Source organism: Leuresthes tenuis, unplaced genomic scaffold (genome assembly GCF_036924035.1).
Source record: "Leuresthes tenuis unplaced genomic scaffold, fLeuTen1.0.hap1 SCAF_8, whole genome shotgun sequence".
NCBI classification, from domain to species: Eukaryota; Metazoa; Chordata; class Actinopteri; order Atheriniformes; family Atherinopsidae; genus Leuresthes; species Leuresthes tenuis.
In genome coordinates, this window is record NW_027325362.1 from 33,191,990 (window position 1) to 33,212,110 (window position 20,121).

At 46.3% G+C, this 20,121-nt stretch overlaps 2 protein-coding genes across 2 annotated transcripts in view; one reads left to right on the forward strand and one right to left on the reverse strand.

Annotated features, from left to right (window-relative positions):
- The first annotated feature begins 1,731 nt into the window (after window positions 1-1,731).
- degs1 (delta(4)-desaturase, sphingolipid 1) lies at window positions 1,732-8,539 on the forward strand. The gene is made up of 3 exons (XM_072391523.1): window positions 1,732-1,930; window positions 3,268-4,010; window positions 7,500-8,539. Exons 1-3 carry the CDS (start codon window positions 1,849-1,851, stop codon window positions 7,644-7,646), a joined length of 972 nt encoding a protein of 323 aa, XP_072247624.1. The 5' UTR covers window positions 1,732-1,848; the 3' UTR covers window positions 7,647-8,539.
- A 3,145-nt stretch (window positions 8,540-11,684) lies between these two features.
- The window catches only part of nvl (nuclear VCP like), a 49,787-nt gene continuing 41,350 nt past the window's right edge, over window positions 11,685-20,121 (reverse strand). Inside the window, exons 23-24 of the mRNA XM_072391536.1 lie at window positions 17,086-17,183; window positions 11,685-11,831 (exon numbers count right to left, since the gene is read on the reverse strand). Coding sequence (XP_072247637.1) covers window positions 11,787-11,831; window positions 17,086-17,183 — 143 coding nt within the window. The 3' untranslated portion in view covers window positions 11,685-11,786. The remainder of the gene's footprint in view (window positions 11,832-17,085; window positions 17,184-20,121) is intronic.

Here is a 20,121-nt window from a genome sequence, read left to right on the forward strand (position 1 = left end):
TGGCGTTACAGCATTAGTTGTATAACTGCCACCAAGCTGATGTGAATCCAGCCTGCCCCTCCACCAAATGAACATTAGTGTTGCAGCTACCTGAGCCCACTGATGTGTAGTGTTTGCAGAAGTTTATAGTGTCTTCTCTGAAGCCTCACTGCTAACTTGCTTTGGCAGTTTGGACCCTTTGAATCCTTATTTCCCTGTATGACTCACTATTTGCGCAATCTAATCATCTTTGTCTGTCAGCTACAGACGGACTGTGCTTTGTTGTGCCACACTTCCCACAATAACCAGCATCAGGGTGGGATATGATACATAATCATAATATGATCTACATATTGTTATAATAATAGGAAAGAAGGCATTCAGTTTTAAATAAAAATGTCAGGCTGCTCTGTCCCTGCTTCTGACTTGTATGAGCGTCACTACAACACAACTAGATTACCCACAATGCAACCTTCTTAAAGAGGAAGACTCAGTCGTCATTGTGGAGAATTATAGTTGCTGGCAGGAATGACCACCTATACGAGTTCTTACTGCTGCTGAGGAAGCCTCTGACTGAACACTCGTCTTTGTTTTACCACAAGGTTATGTCAGTGTTGTTCTTTATGTTCCCCAACAAGCAGTATTCTTCTTTGGACAATCAGCTCCAGGGCCCGAGAGCAGCCTCTTTACCAGTGTGTTGGGTTTCTTTGAGTCTCTGCCTCTGATGCTGCTGCCCCAACAGATGCTGCAAAGTAGTTCTCATGGTGCCTCTTATAAGACCATAACCTGATCTTCCGTATTTGCTACTAAGATTGCTGTCGCAAAGGTGGGATAAAAGTTTTTATGCTTGTTAATGTGATTTATACATGTTCACAGTTTATACAAGTCAAAGTTGTTGAATTGAATAAATTCAAACAGCTGATTCTGTGTGACTTTACTTACTCATAGATGGACAGATGTGTCACTGCAAAGCATTGTGCACATCCTCTTTATACACTGTATCAGCTGTGAAAGCATTTCCTTATTTATTTGCTCACAAAATGTCAAAAATGAAATCGGATGGTTCTGGTTTTGTTTGACTATGCATTGAGGAAAAGACGTTACAATGAACATGAAATGTGTTTTTCCACATTCAGATGTTGAGATAAGCCTTATGGAAATGAATGGTTCAGATGGGAGCAGCTTTTAGTGCTGCCACTGTGCAGGTATTACTCCTGACAAGCTGCAGTGGTATAAAATGCTGACTGTGCAACCCAATACCAAGTCTAATGAGAGGCCACAACAATGAATTCCTTTGACATCTCGTGCTCTTCCTCTCCCAGCTGCTGTGTGTAGGCTTGTTCAGATGCGTCTGGGCCCAGCTCAGGGAGCTACGGCTATCATTCACACATTGTAACCGTCATTTCTGCTGTGTCTGGACATATCAGGAAACATTATAGAGAAGTTTCCTGCGCATGACACGGTTTTTCAGTCACTAATTAATATCACCAGGTACACATTGTGACAGTTGACTCACAACCTGAGTATTTCTGTAAACCCGGAGGCGATGTTTTCATGTCTCCTCCAAGTTCAGAACATAAAGTGCAACAAACTCTACGATTATATAAAAACGCTATCATTTAGATTGAAGATTGCTTGAGTGCGTCAGAAGAGCAGCGCGTTGCTGTTAGCTAACAGCGCAGAGGAGCCGCTGAGGAGCTGTTAGCTAACAGCGCAGTGGACGCTGCGCTTGCGTAAGACTTCCGCAGGTTACGTAGGCTGGGAGGAGCAGCGGCAGCCGACAGGACTACCACATAGCTCCTACTGAAACCTCGGTAGTTTCGGCTCTTTGCTTGTGTTAGTAAGCTGCTCACGGCAAAAATAAGAAAGATGGGAAATCGGGTCGTCCGTGAGGACTACGAGTGGGTGTACACGGAGCAGCCGCATGCCGACAGGAGGAAAGAAATTCTCGGTGAGCTAGCTTATCCGTTAGCCAGTCCCCAAAAAGTCAAGACTTAACGGTGGTGTAACTTTGGGAGCTTCCTCAATGCTTTCTTCCGTCTGATAACTTCAGCAACACTGTACACCACGGTCGCCTGTCGCCACCAGTTTGCTAATGCTTATTGACTAAGCTAACGGTCCCGTTTCAGCCGATTTTAGCAAACTGATCGACGGTAGGTTGGTGAATAATTGACGATCTTTCCCGTGTCAGAAAGCCCCACCACTGATGAAAAGGTGTAGATGGGTTTTGGGCAGTTCATCTTGATAAAATAAAGGGCTTTCCATAAAGTCGGCCGCTACATGGCGCCACTCCCTGAAATGACATAACTGGCTGTGAACTTTCTCACCGCGAAACTGCAGCGCGTCACAGAGAGATGAACGCGTGTAGCGACTGGTTGCAGTGTTTCACCGACCGTTCTTAACACTTTTGGAAATGTTAGCGCATAAAAGCTCTCTGTGTGTACACAGCTTTGTTGAACGTTAGTCGGACTGTGAGTGTTGTTAAAGTGTTAGATGCACATCCTCCTTCGTCACAGGCCGACTTCTTGGTCAACAGGAAGGTCCTATAAAGCCTTCCGTTATGCCATCACCATCCTGTTCACTGGATACAGACACAATGAGTGAGGAGCTGGCTCCAAATGAAGAGGAGGAGGCATCACTTTGGAACAACGATGATGTGTCTCAGCCGCAGGCTTTTTGGCTAATTAATTGTTGAGAAGATGCACATGGAGCAGAGGGCAAAAAGCCCACAAGTCATTTGCTTGTTCAAGCCTAAACTGACACTACATACTCAGTAGAGTCGGTGACTATTCTTCCATTTTAAGAATGAATAAAGAGAAATAACTCCGCTGTATGAGATGTGGGGAGGATGCTGCTGGCGGTGCTGTCTGAGTTTCTTTGGATGTGCCAGTTTAACTTCAGTTTTACAGTTTAAAGGTGTGCCATCTACTCGACATGTCCTGTCATCGGGCATTCAGTTTTTCTCTTCTTTTGAGGTCATAATAGAACTACAGCTACTCCCCAGTGTTTTTTAGATAGTTTACATCTTACCAGCTGTCTGTGACTGTAATATATTAACCAGAATTCCCCGTTCATTTAAGCCCATCAGTCCTTTTTTGGTCTGTGAGCCCCTGTACCAGCATCTTTTTTCACCACTCTTGCACTTGAACCCAGAAAGTGCACATAGATGACATGAACAAGGAGTGCAGCCTTTGACCTGGTGAAATCAGGACCCTAACCCACCAGTTTTCTCATTAGCATGTCAGTAATCATTGAATTTAACCCAGTTTCTCGTCTTTTTCCCTACAGCTAAGTATCCAGAAATCAAGTCGTTGATGGGTCCTGACCAGAGGCTGAAATGGATTGTGTGCATGATGGTGGTGATCCAGTTTTTATCTTTCTACCTGGTCAAAGACTTGGACTGGAAATGGGTTTTGTTTTGGACCTATGCATTTGGCAGCTGTATCAACCACTCAATGACCCTTGCTATTCATGAGATCTCGCACAATACCGCCTTTGGAAACAACAAGGCCATGTGGAATCGGTACTTTGCCATGTTTGCCAACCTGCCCATCGGCTTGCCGTACTCTGCCTCCTTCAAGCGCTATCACCTGGATCATCACCGCTACTTGGGTGGAGAAGGTGTTGATGTAGACATTCCCACTGAGTTTGAAGGCTGGTTCTTCTGCACCCGCTTCCGCAAGTTCATCTGGATTATCCTGCAGCCACTGTTCTATGCCATCCGACCCCTCTGCATCAACCCCAAACCAATCAGTCAGCTGGAGGTGACAAATGTGGCCTTTCAGGTCACCTTTGACATCTTGCTGTACTGCATGTGGGGGGCCAAACCAGTTGTCTACATGCTGGCTGGCTCCATGTTGGGAATGGGCTTGCACCCCATCTCTGGCCACTTCATAGCTGAGCACTATATGTTTCTCAAGGGTCATGAGACGTACTCGTACTACGGCTCCCTCAACCTGCTCACCTTCAACGTGGGCTATCACAATGAACACCACGACTTCCCCAGCATCCCAGGACGAAGGCTCCCCATGGTTAGTACCTTTAACTGCAGGGTAGGGCCAAAGAAAAGTATAAGCTACTATACTTTTAGAACCAGTGGTGCTACACCTCCAGTATTTTCTTTGTATATTTAGTGTTGAAGTGACTCTATCTGTGCGGTAGAAACCAGCTAGTGTTAGCCATCAGCTGTGATTGAACACAGCTCAGTTCCCTGTAAATCTTTAGATCATTCACAGGACGTTACGGTACATTTGAACCATAAAGATAAAGGGAGCCCTGTTGGCGTCTACAAAGAGGAGAGGAGAGTAGGTATAGTTGACCTCGTCATGTAGACTCCCTCTCACCTGAAACAGAGCTCCCAGCACCCACTAGGGCTGCCACAAACGATCATTTTAATAGTCGACTAATCACCGATTATTATTTTTCAATTAGTCGACTAATCGACATACGTATATTGAATGTAAAACATACAGCTTATCGCACCAGGATGAAGCTGCTCTTATATAACCATCATTAGCTTTCAGCTTGGAGTGTTTAAGGTATATGCCAACTAAAAAAAGACAATTAATATCATAGTTCATTAACCCTTTGATGAAATATGCAGCTTGTTGCAACAAACAATTTTGGGTCTTTTTAGGTTTTTCTTGCCTTCATTTGTCTCTGGCATCAAACATAGCTGCATTTAAATCAAATGAAGTAGGCACCTGAAACTCAGGAATTATTCACTAAAAGTTTTGGTCTCACTAACTCAAATATAGCACCGACATGTTCAATATGGACTCAGTCAGGACATTTGCTTGCTGAGGTGTGCATGTAGCTAGCTTTGTAACAAAGCCGTCCATTGAAGATGAGCGTACTTTTTTAGCACTGAAACATAACGTTAGAAAACATTCTAACGTTCCTATTCAAACACATCACTGTTATAACGTTACAGAAAACACATAAAATATGTGTGCTAAGGCACATTGTCATCGCTAATGTTAACGTTTACAGCTATCAATATGAGAAAGTAGCAGCTAACTAGCCAGTTAGCTTACCAAAATGACGTCCCTCTTCATAATGAGCCACAACAACATGCTTCCTTTTCAGGTGCTCGTGCATCGTCGTTGTGCTGCCGTGGAAGGCAAGTTCTGCCTTACAGATATTGCATTGCACACATTTGTCTTTAGTTTTCTCAAAATGCTCCCACACTTTTGAGCTCCGTTGCCGGGTAGCCGTGATACCAGAGCCTGTCTGGTTTAACTTCCTGTGACATCACGGCTGAGCCCGGTTACCACTACTGCGCATGTGTGTCAAGGACAGAAAGGCAGACGCAGCAGTGGAAGGTGCTGCAGCAGCTTTGAGAGAAGAACAAAGTTTGAAGAAAAAAAAACGACACATCGACTATTAAATTAGTCGTCAACGAATTTAATAGTCGACGTAATCTTGACTAGTCGACTGATCGTGGCAGCCCTAGCACCCACAGGAGCGGTCGCAGTCTTTGCCTCCTTGTTTTTCATCAACAGTACTGGTTTAGTTTGCTGATCATTTGGTGAATTCAAATGAGCCGTGACGTTGGGGCTGCTGGTGCCGTTAAAAGGCAAGACAATTCTATTTGTGTAGCACCATTCACACTCAAGGCAATTCAATGTGCTTTACAAGAGAAATACATTAAAGGAACCATAGATCATTAAAAACGACAGCTAAAAGCAAGAGAAACAGTGCAGAAAGTGCATTTAAAAAGCAAAAGCAGACAAATATAAAGACAATAGCTTCAGATTATTCTAAAAAATATCTGGTTCACTGGTAAGCTGCAGTAAATAGTCATGTTTTAAGCCCTGGTTTAAAGGAGCTGACAGTTTCAGCCGACCTCAGATATTCTGGAAGTTTGTTCCACAGGCGGGAAGCAGAGAAACTGAAGGCTGCTGCACCTGTTTGGTTTTGTTGGTTTTGATTACACTGAGTAAACCTGTTCCAGATGATCTGAGGAGTCTGGGTGCTTCATAACGTACGAGTAAATCAGATGTATTTGGGCCCGAGGCAATTTACTGCTTTATAGACGAGTAACAAGATTTTAAAGTCTATCCTTTGGCACACAGGAGGCTCAGTCATTCACACCAACACAGATCTGTCTCTAACCCAATCTTTGTAAAGTTTAGAATGATGGACGCATAACAGGAAGTAGGTATGTCACATCAAGTGATCCGGTGGGCTCGTATGAAAGAGCTGAGTGAAACAAAGTGGGTTTTAGAGGAAAACATGAGCCTTGGTGGACCTCCAGGTGAAGAGCACAGCTTCTAACAAGGACTGTAATGATTCTGTTAGAGCAGATTGTGATGAATGATTGAATAGTTTTTCTTTTGTTTTAGACCCACCATACTATAAGCCATGTAATATTAAAATAATTTACTCGAGCCTTAGAAATGATAAGAGCAGTTTGAATAAAAAGAATTTCTACAAGCAGCATGTTCCAGCTCTGATGCTGCAGAAGTCAAACTGTTCCCATCGGCAGAGTCATTCACTTTAAGACCTCAGCCGACTGAAAGTGAGGCCTTTGAATTAGCGCTGGGAGTTGAAACGATGCCGGCCTGTCCCTCAGCACACAGCTGTTGGTTATCACGCCATGTGCCTGCTGAGGTGCCGGTGGAGAAGAGGACCAGACTCAAAACTGTTGAGCTCATTCGTCTTCTTTTTACTATCCAAAACCTAAAGTCGTCAGAATAGATTTAGTGGTGATACATTTTCAAATCTCTAAAAGCTCCGGTTGGATATGACCAAGCCCCGGCTCCTGTTTCAGGCTTCCACAGTCTGAACAAAGAGCTGAGTGTGGTGCTGAGGAACAATAAGGGCTTTCAACTCCCTGCTAAGAGGCTGTTCTAAAAAGGATTTTAAATTCAATTGTGGGTTGCGTGACCTGGCTGCTGAAGGGAAGTTAGCGTGGCCTCAGACCAGATGTGATGAAAGTTTCTGCACATGAAACAAAGCTGCTCCTGAGGCATGTTTGCTGGAATTGGAACGAGTAGAAAATGACGGGTCAACCGGGATTTTAAGCAGACTTGAATGTTTCTAAGACGAGCTTGCAGCGTCAGTGAGGAAGAGCAGCCGAGTGATGGCCCACCGATTGGACCGCGTTCCTTTGGCAAGACACTGAACTGAATGTGTGCAAAGACCTTTAAATTCAATTCAAGTCATCTTCATTTATAGAGCGCCAAATTAGCTTTAAAGGCTGTCAGTGTGTAAATGAATGAACTCACGCTGAATGGTCAACTCCAGTCCATTCACACACACGCTCATACGTGTGCGTGTGAGGGCAGATCACTGTGTGACGCTGCTGTGTGTAATTGGAATGAGCAGCTGCTGACAGCTGTGGTGCACATCACACTTTGCTGTTATCCAAGTGCACATCTGTAGAAACGGATCAGAGGTCCATCCGGTGACACGTGAACACGGTCAACGTGACAAACGTAAAGACTTTTCCAGGCCGGGAAACTGGCGTCTTCATACAGGATGTGTATCAAACTGTGCCTGCTTTTGTCTTCCAGGTGAAGAAAATAGCAGCAGAGTACTATGATGACCTGCCTCAGTACACATCGTGGGTGAAGGTGCTGTACGACTTCATCATGGATGACACGTTGAGCCCATACTCCCGAATCAAGAGGAGGTTGAAGGGAGATGTGAAACAAGAGTAGTTCCACTGAAAGCTTCTCTGGATCGAAGCTGCAGTCCTGCTCACCCCCCCAACTTAACGCTTTCTGCACATTCATGTGTTCCGCTTCTTAAATGAGATTGTTAGTTTGGGTCTGAGAGTGGTACCCAGGTCAGACGGGTGCTGTTGGGTTCAGAAGAAGAGTTTGAAGTTTGTGCTTGTGTGTTCTGTTTGGACTGGTGCTAAAACACTTTGGCTTTGTTCAGTTGAACTCCATCTGATTTGGATCTCCTCTGTTTAGTGATGCTGTGAAACACATCTAAGCTGGTGAAGCTACACATTTAATGTCCCGTTGGTGTGGCGAATGCTCTCTCCTGGGGGCTTTGGTTCAGATCACCTGAAACGGCCCAAAAAGCCTGAAGAACATCAGAGTTCACAACCAGATTCATGATTCAAACAGGACCAAACTTCACATTTCAGGCTGAACTTATCCAACAAAATCATCAGGTTCCATTTGGGTCCCATCCTGATGAGTCCTCCTGCACAGGGTTTCTTCTTATTCTGCCTTTAATGCTTTTATTGGAACACCAAAGAATCAAATTTCTTTTTAGTCCATGGGTCGCCCCACTCGCCTTTTCTTGGTGTTATATAGAATAAATAAAATTACTTAAATTGTTATCCAAAGCTTTTGTGAAGACTTATTTTTTCATACTTTGCACAAGATACAACTTGATACCTGCTGCAGCTATATATTCTAAACAGAAGTATGATAATTTCATGTTTAATATGCAAATAATAGCCCGTTTGTCTGAAAGTCAACGTAAAAATCCTACAAAGCTGTACGTTTCTGCCCCGCACTAACCCCGAGGAGTGGTCATCAGCTCAGATCAGATGCTCATTTCTCCCCTACTAATCTGACTGAAGAATAAAATGAAATGATAACAACTGTTGTCTTTTCTTTACTTGATCCTCTCCTTGTGCGAGTACACCTGGCATCACAAGCGATGCTAAAGCCGCTCCCTCTGTTGTGGTTTTCCTCACGCAGAGGTGGACAAAGTCAGAGTACTGATACTCATGATCAAATCTTACTCAACTGCAAATAAAAGTTGCTCAGTCAAAATTTTACTCAAGTTAAAGTACTGAAGTACTTTTAAAAATACCTAAGTATTCAAAAGTACATTTTCTACTATCAGTACAGTGCTGTATTGTGCTTTTACAGAACCGTGAAACTGAAACCACCTGATGATGCACTGCCATGCAGAACCACTGTACCACCTGTAAAAGCTTCAGCATAAAAATGTAACAAGAAAAAAATATGAACAGCTGTTTTCATAAAACATCCCCACCCAAAAAACCAGAGAGCCTTTTTTTTTTTCATTGTGGAGTATTTTACTGTTGAGTCCATCGCGCCAGCAAACTACAACTCTGCTTTGATGAAGATCTTCAGCTCACAGAAGACTCGAAAAACAGCAACCGCGGATTCCAAAGCCTGAAAGGAACGAGTAACGACAAGCCTACCAGAAATTAGTCGAAAGTTTCCAAAAAAACAAATACTCAAGTAAAGAACAGACACTCAAGAAATGTACTTAAGGACAGATAAACGTCCTCCTTTCTGTCCACCACTGACCTTACGTTGGATGCGTGTTTGTTCTTTGTTCCTGTCGGTGATCATCAGCATGGATCAGACGTAACGGTGTCCCATGTGGGATGTGATGGCCAACGCTGGTCAGGAGCAGGCTGGGTGAAGTCAAACAAGTGCACCAAACACACAGGGCTGGATAATGTTGTCACAGGATTAATGCACATCATTCAGAGGAGTCGGAGTAGAGAGCAGGATGTTTGTCCAAGCAGCAGTGAATCTGAACAGACCACCAGAATCCCGTGGCCACTTTCCAGCAACACTGCACATCTTGTTTAGACTGAGTTCACCAGAAAGTGAACAGAACCAGTCATGACAGCAGTGCATGTAGATCATGGCACACACGAGCTGCCAGCATGTGTAAAACTAGTGGAACAAATGAAGAGGAACCAGTCCAGCTCACAGTAAGGCCTCTGTCAGGCTGTGTGCTGCAGAGGTGGAGCACGCTGTCATCTCAGTTCCCTTCTGCTGGACCTCATGTCGCTTTTTCATGCAATACTTCAGAGAACTCCAGACGTCATGACAACAGATGTCACTAGAACTTTATTTTGTACAGTGATGAGCTTCAGAATCCTTCAGCTTTTACAGATGTGGCTGCAGAAGACTACGCTACATCCTCTGCTTTCCGTTTAAAGCTCAGTCCACTGACTGTGTCCACTCTTGTAAACTCTGACGAGCAGTGAAACTGAAAGCAGAAAGAAATTAACACTAACTGTGTGTGTTACAGTGAGTGCAGATGGCCTTTTAAGAGCATTTAGTGCAAATCAATAATTCAGTGACAGATGTGAGTCAAAACCAACTTTGAACTTATATTTATGCATTTGGCAGACACTTTTATCCAAAGCAACTTGCACTGGTAGGTGTAAAGGGGTCTTACCTGAGGACCTGCTGGATGTAGGGCCTTTCATTCAGGGGATTTCAACCCAGGTCACCCACATGAAAGGTGGCAATCTTACCGCTACACTATCCAGTCCAGCAACTATCATCTTCATTTGACCCTAAAAGGAGCTCTGAATCAGACTGGTGTAAGTTTTCTCTTCATGCAAGATGTACAGATGAAAAAGAGCCAGCAGACAACTCAAACTGACTCAGAACAAAAACTAGGAGTGGCATTACAAGGATTTACTGGAAATGACAAAGCATTGAGGGAAAAATAAAGGAACTAAATATTCCATTATAAAGTCATATTTAAAGGGAAATAATGTTCATGTTTTTTTCTTTTCTCTTCTTCTTTAACAGCTTTATTGGCGTTTCTATGGCACTCTGTCTACAGTTGAATCTTGGAACATGTTACTCACAAACCTTATGCTTATGAAAATTAACGTGGCATATCGCCTGCTACTGAAGATGAAAACTTCACAAAAAAAAGTCACAAAGAGGCTGGAGCATGTTGGAAAGCAGACACGTAAAACAGCTGCTGAAGCAAAGCTCCGGTGTGGTCTGGCCACTCTCTTGGTCCTGTAACAGCATGGCATTGGAAGTATTTGGTCATTTTGAGAGGCCAGCTGTTTCCCAGCAGGCCACACTCTTCCAGGATGCTAATATGCTGATTCTCACAGCTAAAACTGATAAAGACGACAAACATCTTAGCAGAGATGTGGAACACTTGGATTGGTCCCAACATTCATCCCATTTTGGCATTTGGTGAGCTTTGGATTTAATGAAAATGACTAAATGAAACCATCAGAGCTGGAAGAGGTTTGGTTTGAGGAATGGATCCAAGTTTATCGAGCTGCTGTCTAACACTTGTATGATTCCAATCCAAAGGCACTGACAGTTATTGTTACCAGAGGAGGAAAACTGGTATTTGTCACGGTGTTTCTTCGATTTAGCTTTTTTTCTCTACATCATACAGAGATGAGAATTTAGCGGACAATGTGTCCTGCCTATGGACATGAACATGGGACTGGACTGCCAACCCTCTGATTGAAGGACAACCACAGTAACGCTGCCGTAAGACATCGTTACTCTCACAGGCCTCATACTTTGTGAATGCTCACACTGCAGCTTCTCCGCTGTGTTCATATGTTTTGTAAAACTTGTATAATGACAACCTAGTCTATTTGAACACTCAAAGCACTTTCACACTCAGCCACATTCCCCCTCTCACTCACACTCTTAGTCAGTGCTTTCCTCGATCCATTCATGCACATTAATTCACACGATGCATCGGGAGGCAACATGAGGGTCAGGATGTGGCCCGGGAAAGCCGAACCACCGACCGCTGACTGTTCTTCCTCCTGAGCTACAGCCACCTCTTTGTGTACTTGGGAGTTTCTGTTATTGGGTGTGCTGCACACTGGTTGTGAATGAGGATCTGCACTTGTATCTATTGACGGTACTGCTCGTTTCCAACAGTTTCTGCATGTGAGAGTTCATGTGCAATGAAGTGTGCTCTAATGGCCCAACAGCTACCCATAGGTTTGCAGGATGAAATGAAGTCAGCTTTTGTCACACACTTTATTAGAAAATGCAGAACATGTGTTATAATTCAAGCAGAATGAAACAACAAGAGAGGTGCCGTCTGTGGGATTGGTGTGGCAGTCATCTGCTGAGGGACTCTCTGAGCTGCTCATACATGATCTGCTCCTGCAGAGGGAACAAAGACACAGTCACTGCATGTTTGTGGTTCTCTCACTCACACACTGGCAGAGCTTCAGGAGGACATCAGACCTCTTCTGAGATCGTTTCATGACAAGCAGCAGCTTCACAAGACGACACAGAGAGCCTGTAACTGCTCCTGGAGGTTGTGGTGCACAGCACACGTCTAACAAACCAACAAGCTGCAAGACTCAAACAGCAATGAACGCATGAAGAAACATCGACAGTGCATTTTACTGTGGAAGATCACACAACAACCACTCATCTGCTCAACAAACAATGAACTGGAGCTTGGTGCAATCATCAGATCCTTAATTGTACTCAGTCAGGTTATAAAAACACTTTTCTTTAATTGCAACTGCATTTCAACAGCTGCAGTGAAGAAGAAACAGAGGGTCAAACAGGCTGTGTGCTGCTCTGATGGTCCTGTGAAGAGGTCGACTGAATAAAAGAAATCAAGTGAAACCAAACTACAGTTGAGTCTCATGTGTCATTTAAACACATTATGTTGACTTCAGTGTCCACTATCATGTCCAAGATGGAGGAAATTGCAAAAAACACATGAGGAAACACCAGCACAGTCTGACTGACGCAGCAGAGAGCCCTTTTAAAAAAAAAAACAGTCCCAGGAACCCCTTCATTTTGGGAAAAAAACAGGTAGAACACAATTTCATTAAACAGAACACAAATGATCAATTGGAATAAAATTGCAACTTTTCTTCAATGAAGTGAATCATGAATCATGAACCAAAAAATAAGAAACAAAAGATCTCAGCCAGTCCTTAGTTTCAGTTCCTCTCTGTTTTCTGCCAGCTTGAATTCTTTCATCATTCTTCATCAGTCAGGTTCCATCTTTCTTGTACAGCAGCTGACAGATCAGCTCTGCAGGGTGGAGCCTTGTCAGGAACCTTTTTCTATCTCAGATTGAGATCCGGACTGTTTGCTGGCCATGTCACTGAGTTGGTGTCTTTCCTGAAGAAAGGTTTGAACCCTCTTTGCTCTGTGGAGAGATGCATCATCATCATCCTGAAAAATGAGCATCACCAAACCTTCTATGGATTGTTGGAGTCCACCTGAACACCTCCTGCAGAGGTGATGGCTGCCATCTCCCCATGTCCTTTAAATCAGCCCATATCATCAGTGATGGAAGGAGAACAGAGTCCACCTGAACACCTCCTGCAGAGGTGATGGCTGACATCTCCCCTGGTCCTTTACATCAGCCCATATCATCAGAGATGGAAGGAGAACAGAGTCCACCTGAACACCTGCTGCAGAGGTGATGGCTGCCATCTCCCCTGGTCCTTTACATCAGCCCATATCATCAGTGATGTAAGGAGAACAGAGTCCACCTGAACACCTGCTGCAGAGGTGATGGCTGCCATCTCCCCTGGTCCTTTACATCAGCCCATATCATCAGTGATGGAAGAAGAACAGAGTCCACCTGAACACCTGCTGCAGAGGTGATGGCTGCCATCTCCCCTGGTCCTTTACATCAGCCCATATCATCAGTGATGGAAGGAGAACAGAGTCCACCTGAACACCTCCTGCAGAGGTGATGGCTGACATCTCCCCATGTCCTTTACATCAGCCCATATCATCAGTGATGGAAGGAGAACAGAGTCCACCTGAACACCTCCTGCAGAGGTGATGGCTGCCATCTCCCCTGGTCCTTTACATCAGCCCATATCATCAGTGATGGAAGGAGAACAGAGTCCACCTGAACACCTCCTGCAGAGGTGATGCTGCCATCTCCTCTGGTCCTTTACATCAGCCCATATCATCAGTGATGGAAGGAGAACAGAGTCCACCTGAACACCTCCTGCAGAGGTGATGGCTGACATCTCCCCTGGTCCTTTACATCAGCCCATATCATCAGTGATGGAAGGAGAACAGAGTCCACCTGAACACCTCCTGCAGAGGTGATGGCTGCCATCTCCTCTGGTCCTTTAAATCAGCCCATATCATCAGTGATGGAAGGAGAACAGAGTCCACCTGAACACCTGCTGCAGAGGTGATGGCTGACATCTCCCCATGTCCTTTACATCAGCCCATATCATCAGTGATGGAAGGAGAACAGAGTCCACCTGAACTCCTCCTGCAGAGGTGATGCTGCCATCTCCTCTGGTCCTTTACATCAGCCCATATCATCAGTGATGGAAGGAGAACAGAGTCCACCTGAACACCTGCTGCAGAGGTGATGGCTGCCATCTCCTCTGGTCCTTTACATCAGCCCATATCATCAGTGATGGAAGGAGAACAGAGTCCACCTGAACACCTCCTGCAGAGGTGATGGCTGCCATCTCCCCTGGTCCTTTACATCAGCCCATACCGGGCTACATGTTGAAGCGTCCTTGGGCAAGACACTGAACCCCACGTTGCCTCCCAGTGTATCATTGGGGAATGAATGTGTGTATGAGTGATTAGAAAAGCACGTAGTTATGTATCCTAAGACGTGCTGTATGAATGTGTGTGAGTGGGGTGAATGCGGCATGTAGTGAAGCGCTTTGAGTGGTCAGTTAGACTAGAAATGCGCTATACGAGTACAAGTCTATTTACCATTTGTACAGGGAACAAATGGCTCATAACAAGAGGCCCAAAATCCCACACTCCCAGAGCGCCTCCCACAGGACACCACAAGGGACACAGTTTTAAGCCTTCTGCAAGTTTACAAAACACATGAAAACTGGCTGTGCAAACTCCCATGCACCATCCAATATCCTTGTGAGAGCAAAGAACTGGTCCAGTATTCCACGACCAGGGTGAAAACTCCTCAATCTGAGGTTTGACTGACTGCCAGGCTCATTTCTCTGCTCATTTCTCTCCTCTAGTTGGAACACGCCCTCTGATTCCCCTTTTTAAATAGAGAGATTACAACCCCAAGGCACTGTCCCAGTCCTCCATGCAATATAGCACAGGCGTGTCAACCAAGACAGCCCAACAACATCCAGGGCTTTAAGGAACTCAGGGCAGATCTCATCCCCCCTTGTGGCCTTGCCACCTCGGAGTTGTTTGAAGACCATAGATACTTCACCCCCTCAATGGTGGCCAGACATCAGACTTGATGCCGACCGAAAGACATTTTCCAAAGCCTCACCTTAACTCTTTTCACATTTGAGTTTTTGATTCCACTACTACCCAAGCTGCATTCCATTTGGGCTGTTGGTACCTGGCAGATCCCTCAAGAGTCCAAAAGCTAACCAAGCTCTGTAGGTCCTTCTTCAGTCTGACAACTCCCTTCAACTCAGGCATTCACCATCGGGTTCAGTGTTTGCCTGCAGGACAAGTACCAACCACCTCATACTGCAAATAACAGCCAAAGTATGGGCAGGGACACCACCCTTTCGTCCACTGGGGAAAACTCACCATCTATAGGTAAGTCAGAGGTAAGTCCTTCACCAGAAGCACCATGAATTAAATAAAATGCAACTTTAACATTAAAACATGAGGCATGAAATGACAGATAGTGAGGTGTTTTATTGGTGTTTGGAAATTGATGTTCTGGGATAGCTGCTTTTCAGCTGGTGCCGAAGGCCCGTTCTGTGCATGGATACATAGTACTTGATTCAACCTCTGAAACTGACAGATGGATTTCTGCGCGTGTAATGTGGTAGTTTCTTACCTCTGTCTCCCTTTCCAGAGTGTTCAGGCTAAAAGAGTCCCCAGGTGCCTGAACACCATTTTAAGGTTCCAGAAGAGGCCTTAATTAAGGAGGGGGTAGCATGTGTTGCAGTGCTGAATTAAGAAGCTAGATTTAAGTGTGGTGTTTGACATACTTTTTTTTACTAATGTCCTGTTTTTCTAAGTTTGTTACTTAGGTCATTTGTGTACGTTTTATCAGTTTTATAGTTTCTTGTTGGATTTAGACTACCCTGTTAGATGGTTGAGCTTGTGGAAGGAATTAGTGGAAGTCTATAAATGGCTGTCAGTTAATAGCAGTGGTTGCTATGACCTTAGGCTACCTGAGAGAAAGAGGTCTGTCTATGTGTGTCATGTTGTTATTGGTTTGTTGTGGGTGGTCTGCACCGAATCTCTGCTTCAAGCCTCATGTTTAATCCAGCCGCTACAGGCCATCCAAACAGTAAGCCAACCTCTGCCCGTCCCCTCTCTCCATGAGATTGGTTCCAGAACCTCTGCTGTGCATCAAGGTAAGTCCAACTATATCTAGCTGTTATCTCTCAACCTCACACACAAGCTCGGGTTCCTGCCTCACCAGTGAAATTATGTTACATATCTCAATAGCCAGTTTCAGCGGCCAGGGATTGGATCGCTGCTGCCCAATCCACAAAGCACCAGATCCTTACAGCGCCTCCTGCAGGTGGTGGGTCCACAGAAGGGTGGTCCCATGTAGATGTTTTGGGCTGTGCCTCCCCATGGGAGAAGGACCAACCACCAGATGCACACCGACAAGCCTCTCTCTAAGGCCTGGCTCCAGCGTGACGCCCAAGTCTCACTAAGCTGGCCAAGGTAAGTGGGCTCTGTGAATGAGACGTCATAAGGGTTGTGGAATCACACTTTGTCTGGCCCTTCACCAAACTAAAGTTCCAGCATCGTCTCCTTGGCGACTCATCTCTGAATCTCAGTTCCATCCAACCTTCCACAGTCCATGGCTGCTTCTCTTCAGCTGACTGTAAGCTGCTCTTCTTCTCTTAAGGTGTTGATTGAGTGCCGTTTGGCTTCTCTGGAAGGAAATCTCATGTCCTTCAGCTGGTTTCTTGTTTCTGTCCATTTGTTTTTCATTTCTTTTGTTGAACATTTTCTGTTTTCAGACATACTGCTTTGAGTTTTCTGTCCTGACTCTTTGACGTGTTCCCTGGTCGAACCGGTCTGCTTCCCTTTTTTTGTTGTTGGTTCTTGCTCCAAATTTCAGACAAGCTGACTGGGAACATCCAACATCTTCTGCCACACTCTGAGCTGAATTACCTTGTTGAAGGAGGTTTATAACCCTTTCCACTGTTTCCACTGACAGCTCTCTGCTTGGGACCATGTTTCCTGCAAATCAGCAGCTGCAACAGCTCCCTCAGCTCTGCCAGAACTCTTTTAACTGCACACTCACACTTGATTAGGTATTTGTTTTAGAAATTAAAATAACGTGGTGATTCCATTTTTTCCCTCAACTTGTTCTGCAGGATAAAAAATAGCCACTTTTTCTTTTTAACTCATTTCAGCATTTTTTTTAAAACAGAAGTTGGACTTTAAGTGCTGCAGTCACACAGCAGTCACTTGAAAGAAGCCACCCTCTTACCTTTTTGGAGACGGATGGACGAACTTTCCTGAAGGCATCCTCAAAGTTGTTTTTGCTCACTCTGATGTCAGCTATGGAGCCAGAGGTATGTTTTTGTACTGAGAGGAAGAATGAACACGACAACTTCAGACGGGAAGTCAGTGAAAAACAGTAAAACAAAGATGTGATCTTCTCATGGGTGCCGGAAGTCTGGAGTGTTTGGTCAGAAAATGAACTGTGGTAGTAGCACCTCATTATGCAACTAGCCGTTTCTTTTTTTATTTATTTCAAAGCCACCAGAAATACAAACACAACACAACAAAATCTGCTGCATCAGTTAAATGATATTGTTCTTTTAGCTTCTGGTAGGAGGAAAACTCTATTTTCTCTTTTCATTCGCAGTCCTCCAACATATTGTTGTCTCCCCTATTCTCATCACGGGATTCTCCCACGTACAACAATAACCTTGTTGTATTTAGACAGCCTAAACATTTTATACCGGAGACTCCCTCGTTCTGCTGGGGGACTTCAATGCTCACGTGGGCAATGACAGTGAGACCTGGAGGGGTGTGATTGGGAGGAACGGCCCCCCCGATCTGAACCAGAGTGGTGTTATGTTGTTGGACTTCTGTGCCAGTCATGGACTGTCCATAACGAACACCATGTTCAGGCATAAGGGTGTCCATATGTGCACTTGGCACCAGGACACCCTTGGCCACAGTTAGATGATCGACTTTGTGGTTGTATCATCGGACTTGCGGCCGTATGTCCTGGACACTCGGGTGAAGAGAGGGGCGGAGCTGTCAACTGATCACCACCTGGTGGTGAGTTGGCTCCGCTGGTGGGGGAGGATGCCGATCAGACCTGGCAGGCCCAAACGTATTGTGAGGGTCTGCTGGGAGCGTTTGTCAGAATCCCCCGTCAGAAGGAGCTTTAACTCCCACCTCCGGCAGAGCTTCAACCATATCCCGGGGGAGGTGGGGGACATTGAGTCTGAATGGGCCATGTTCCGTGACTCCATTGCCGAGGCAGCTGATCGGAGTTGTGGCCGTAAGGTGGTCGGTGCCTGTCGTGGCGGCAACCCTCGAACCTGCTGGTGGACACCAGTGGTGAGGGAAGCCGTCAAGCTGAAGAAGGAGTCCTATCGGGCCTTTTTGGCCAGTGGGACCCTGGAAGCAGCTGATAGGTACCGACAGGCCAGACGGGCCGCGGCTTCGGTGGTTGCTGAGGCAAAAACTTGGGCCTGGGAGGAGTTCGGTGAGACCATGGAGAACGATTTCCGGACGGCCTCGAAGAGATTCTGGTCCACCATCCGGCGTCTCAGGGGGGGGAAGCGGCTCACAGTCAACACTGTTTACAGTGGGGACGGAGCTTTGCTGACCTCAACTAGGGATGTTGTGAGTCGGTGGGGGGAGTACTTCGAGGAACTCCTCAATCCTACCAACACGTGCTCGGAAGAGGCAGAGTCGGAGAGCTCGGAGACGGGGCCTCCCATTTCTGGGGCTGAGGTTGCCGAGGTGGTCAAAAAGCTCCTCGGTGGCAAGGCCCCGGGGGTGGATGAGGTCCGTCCTGAGTTTCTCAAGGCTCTGGATGTTGTAGGGCTGTCTTGGCTGACACGCCTCTGCAGCATCGCGTGGACATCGGGGACAGTGCCTCTGGACTGGCAGATTGGGGTGGTGGTCCCCCTCTTTAAAAAGGGGGACCGGAGGGTGTGTTCCAACTATAGGGGTATCACACTCCTCAGCCTCCCTGGTAAGGTCTATTCGGGGGTATTGGAGAGGAGGATCCGTCGGACAATCGAGCCTCGGATTCAGGAGATGCAGTGTGGCTTTCGTCCTGGCCGTGGAACAGTGGACCAGCTCTATACCCTCGGCAGGATCTTGGGTGCATGGGAGTTCGCCCAACCAGTCTACATGTGTTTTGTGGACTTGGAGAAAGCGTTCGACCGTGTCCCTCGTGGAGTCCTGTGGGGGGTGCTCCGGGAATATGGAGTGCCGGACCCCTTGATAGGGGCCGTTTGGTCTCTGTATGACCGGTGCCAGAGTTTGGTCCGCATTGCCGGCAGTAAGTCGGATACGTTTCCGGTGAGAGTTGGACTCCGTCAGGGCTGCCCTTTGTCACCGATTCTTTTCCTAACTTTTATGGACAGAATTTCTAGGCGGAGCCAGGGCGTTGAGGGTGTCCGATTTGGCGACCTCAGAATCGGGTCTCTGCTTTTTGCAGACGATGTGGTTCTGTTAGCGTCGTCAGGCCGTGACCTTCAGCTCTCACTGGAGCTATTCGCAGCCGAGTGTGAAGCGGCTGGGATGAGAATCAGCTCCTCCAAATCCGAGACCATGGTTCTCAGCCGGAAAAGGGTGGAATGCTCTCTCCGGGTCGGGAATGAGATCCTTCCCCAAGTGGAGGAGTTCAAGTATCTCGGGGTCTTGTTCACGAGTGAGGGACGAATGGAGCGGGAGATTGACGGGCGGATCGGTGCGGCGTCTGCAGTATTGCGGGCTCTGCACCGACCCGTCGTTGTGAAGAGGGAGCTGAGCCAGAAGGCGAAGCTCTCTATTTACTGGTCAATCTACGTTCCCATCCTCACCTATGGTCACGAGTTGTGGGTAGTGACCGAAAGAACGAGATCGCGAATACAAGCGGCCGAAATGGGTTTCCTCCGCAGGGTGTCTGGGCTCTCCCTTAGAGATAGGGTGAGAAGCTCAGTCATCCGGGAGGGGCTCGGAATAGAACCGCTGCTCCTCCGCATTGAGAGGAGTCAGATGAGGTGGCTCGGGCATCTGGTTAGGATGCCTCCTGGACGCCTCCCTGGGGAGGTGTTCCGGGCACGTCCCACTGGGAGGAGACCCCGGGGAAGACCCAGGACACGTTGGAGAGACTATGTCTCTCGGCTGGCCTGGGAACGCCTCGGGGTCCCCCCGGAAGAGCTGGAGGAAGTGGCCGGGGACAGAGACGTCTGGGTTTCTCTGCTCAAGCTGCTGCCCCCGCGACCCGACCCCCGGATAAGCGGCAGATGATGGATGGATGGATGGATGGATAAACATTTTATGAGCATTG

Coding starts and splice junctions, on each gene's coding strand:
- degs1 (XM_072391523.1), top strand. CDS start 1,849: ATGGGAAATCGGGTCGTCCGTGAGGACTACGAGTGGGTGTACACGGAG. Junction 1,931..3,267: donor CAGGAGGAAAGAAATTCTCG/GTGAGCTAGCTT, acceptor TTTTCCCTACAG/CTAAGTATCCAGAAATCAAG. Junction 4,011..7,499: donor CAGGACGAAGGCTCCCCATG/GTTAGTACCTTT, acceptor TTTGTCTTCCAG/GTGAAGAAAATAGCAGCAGA.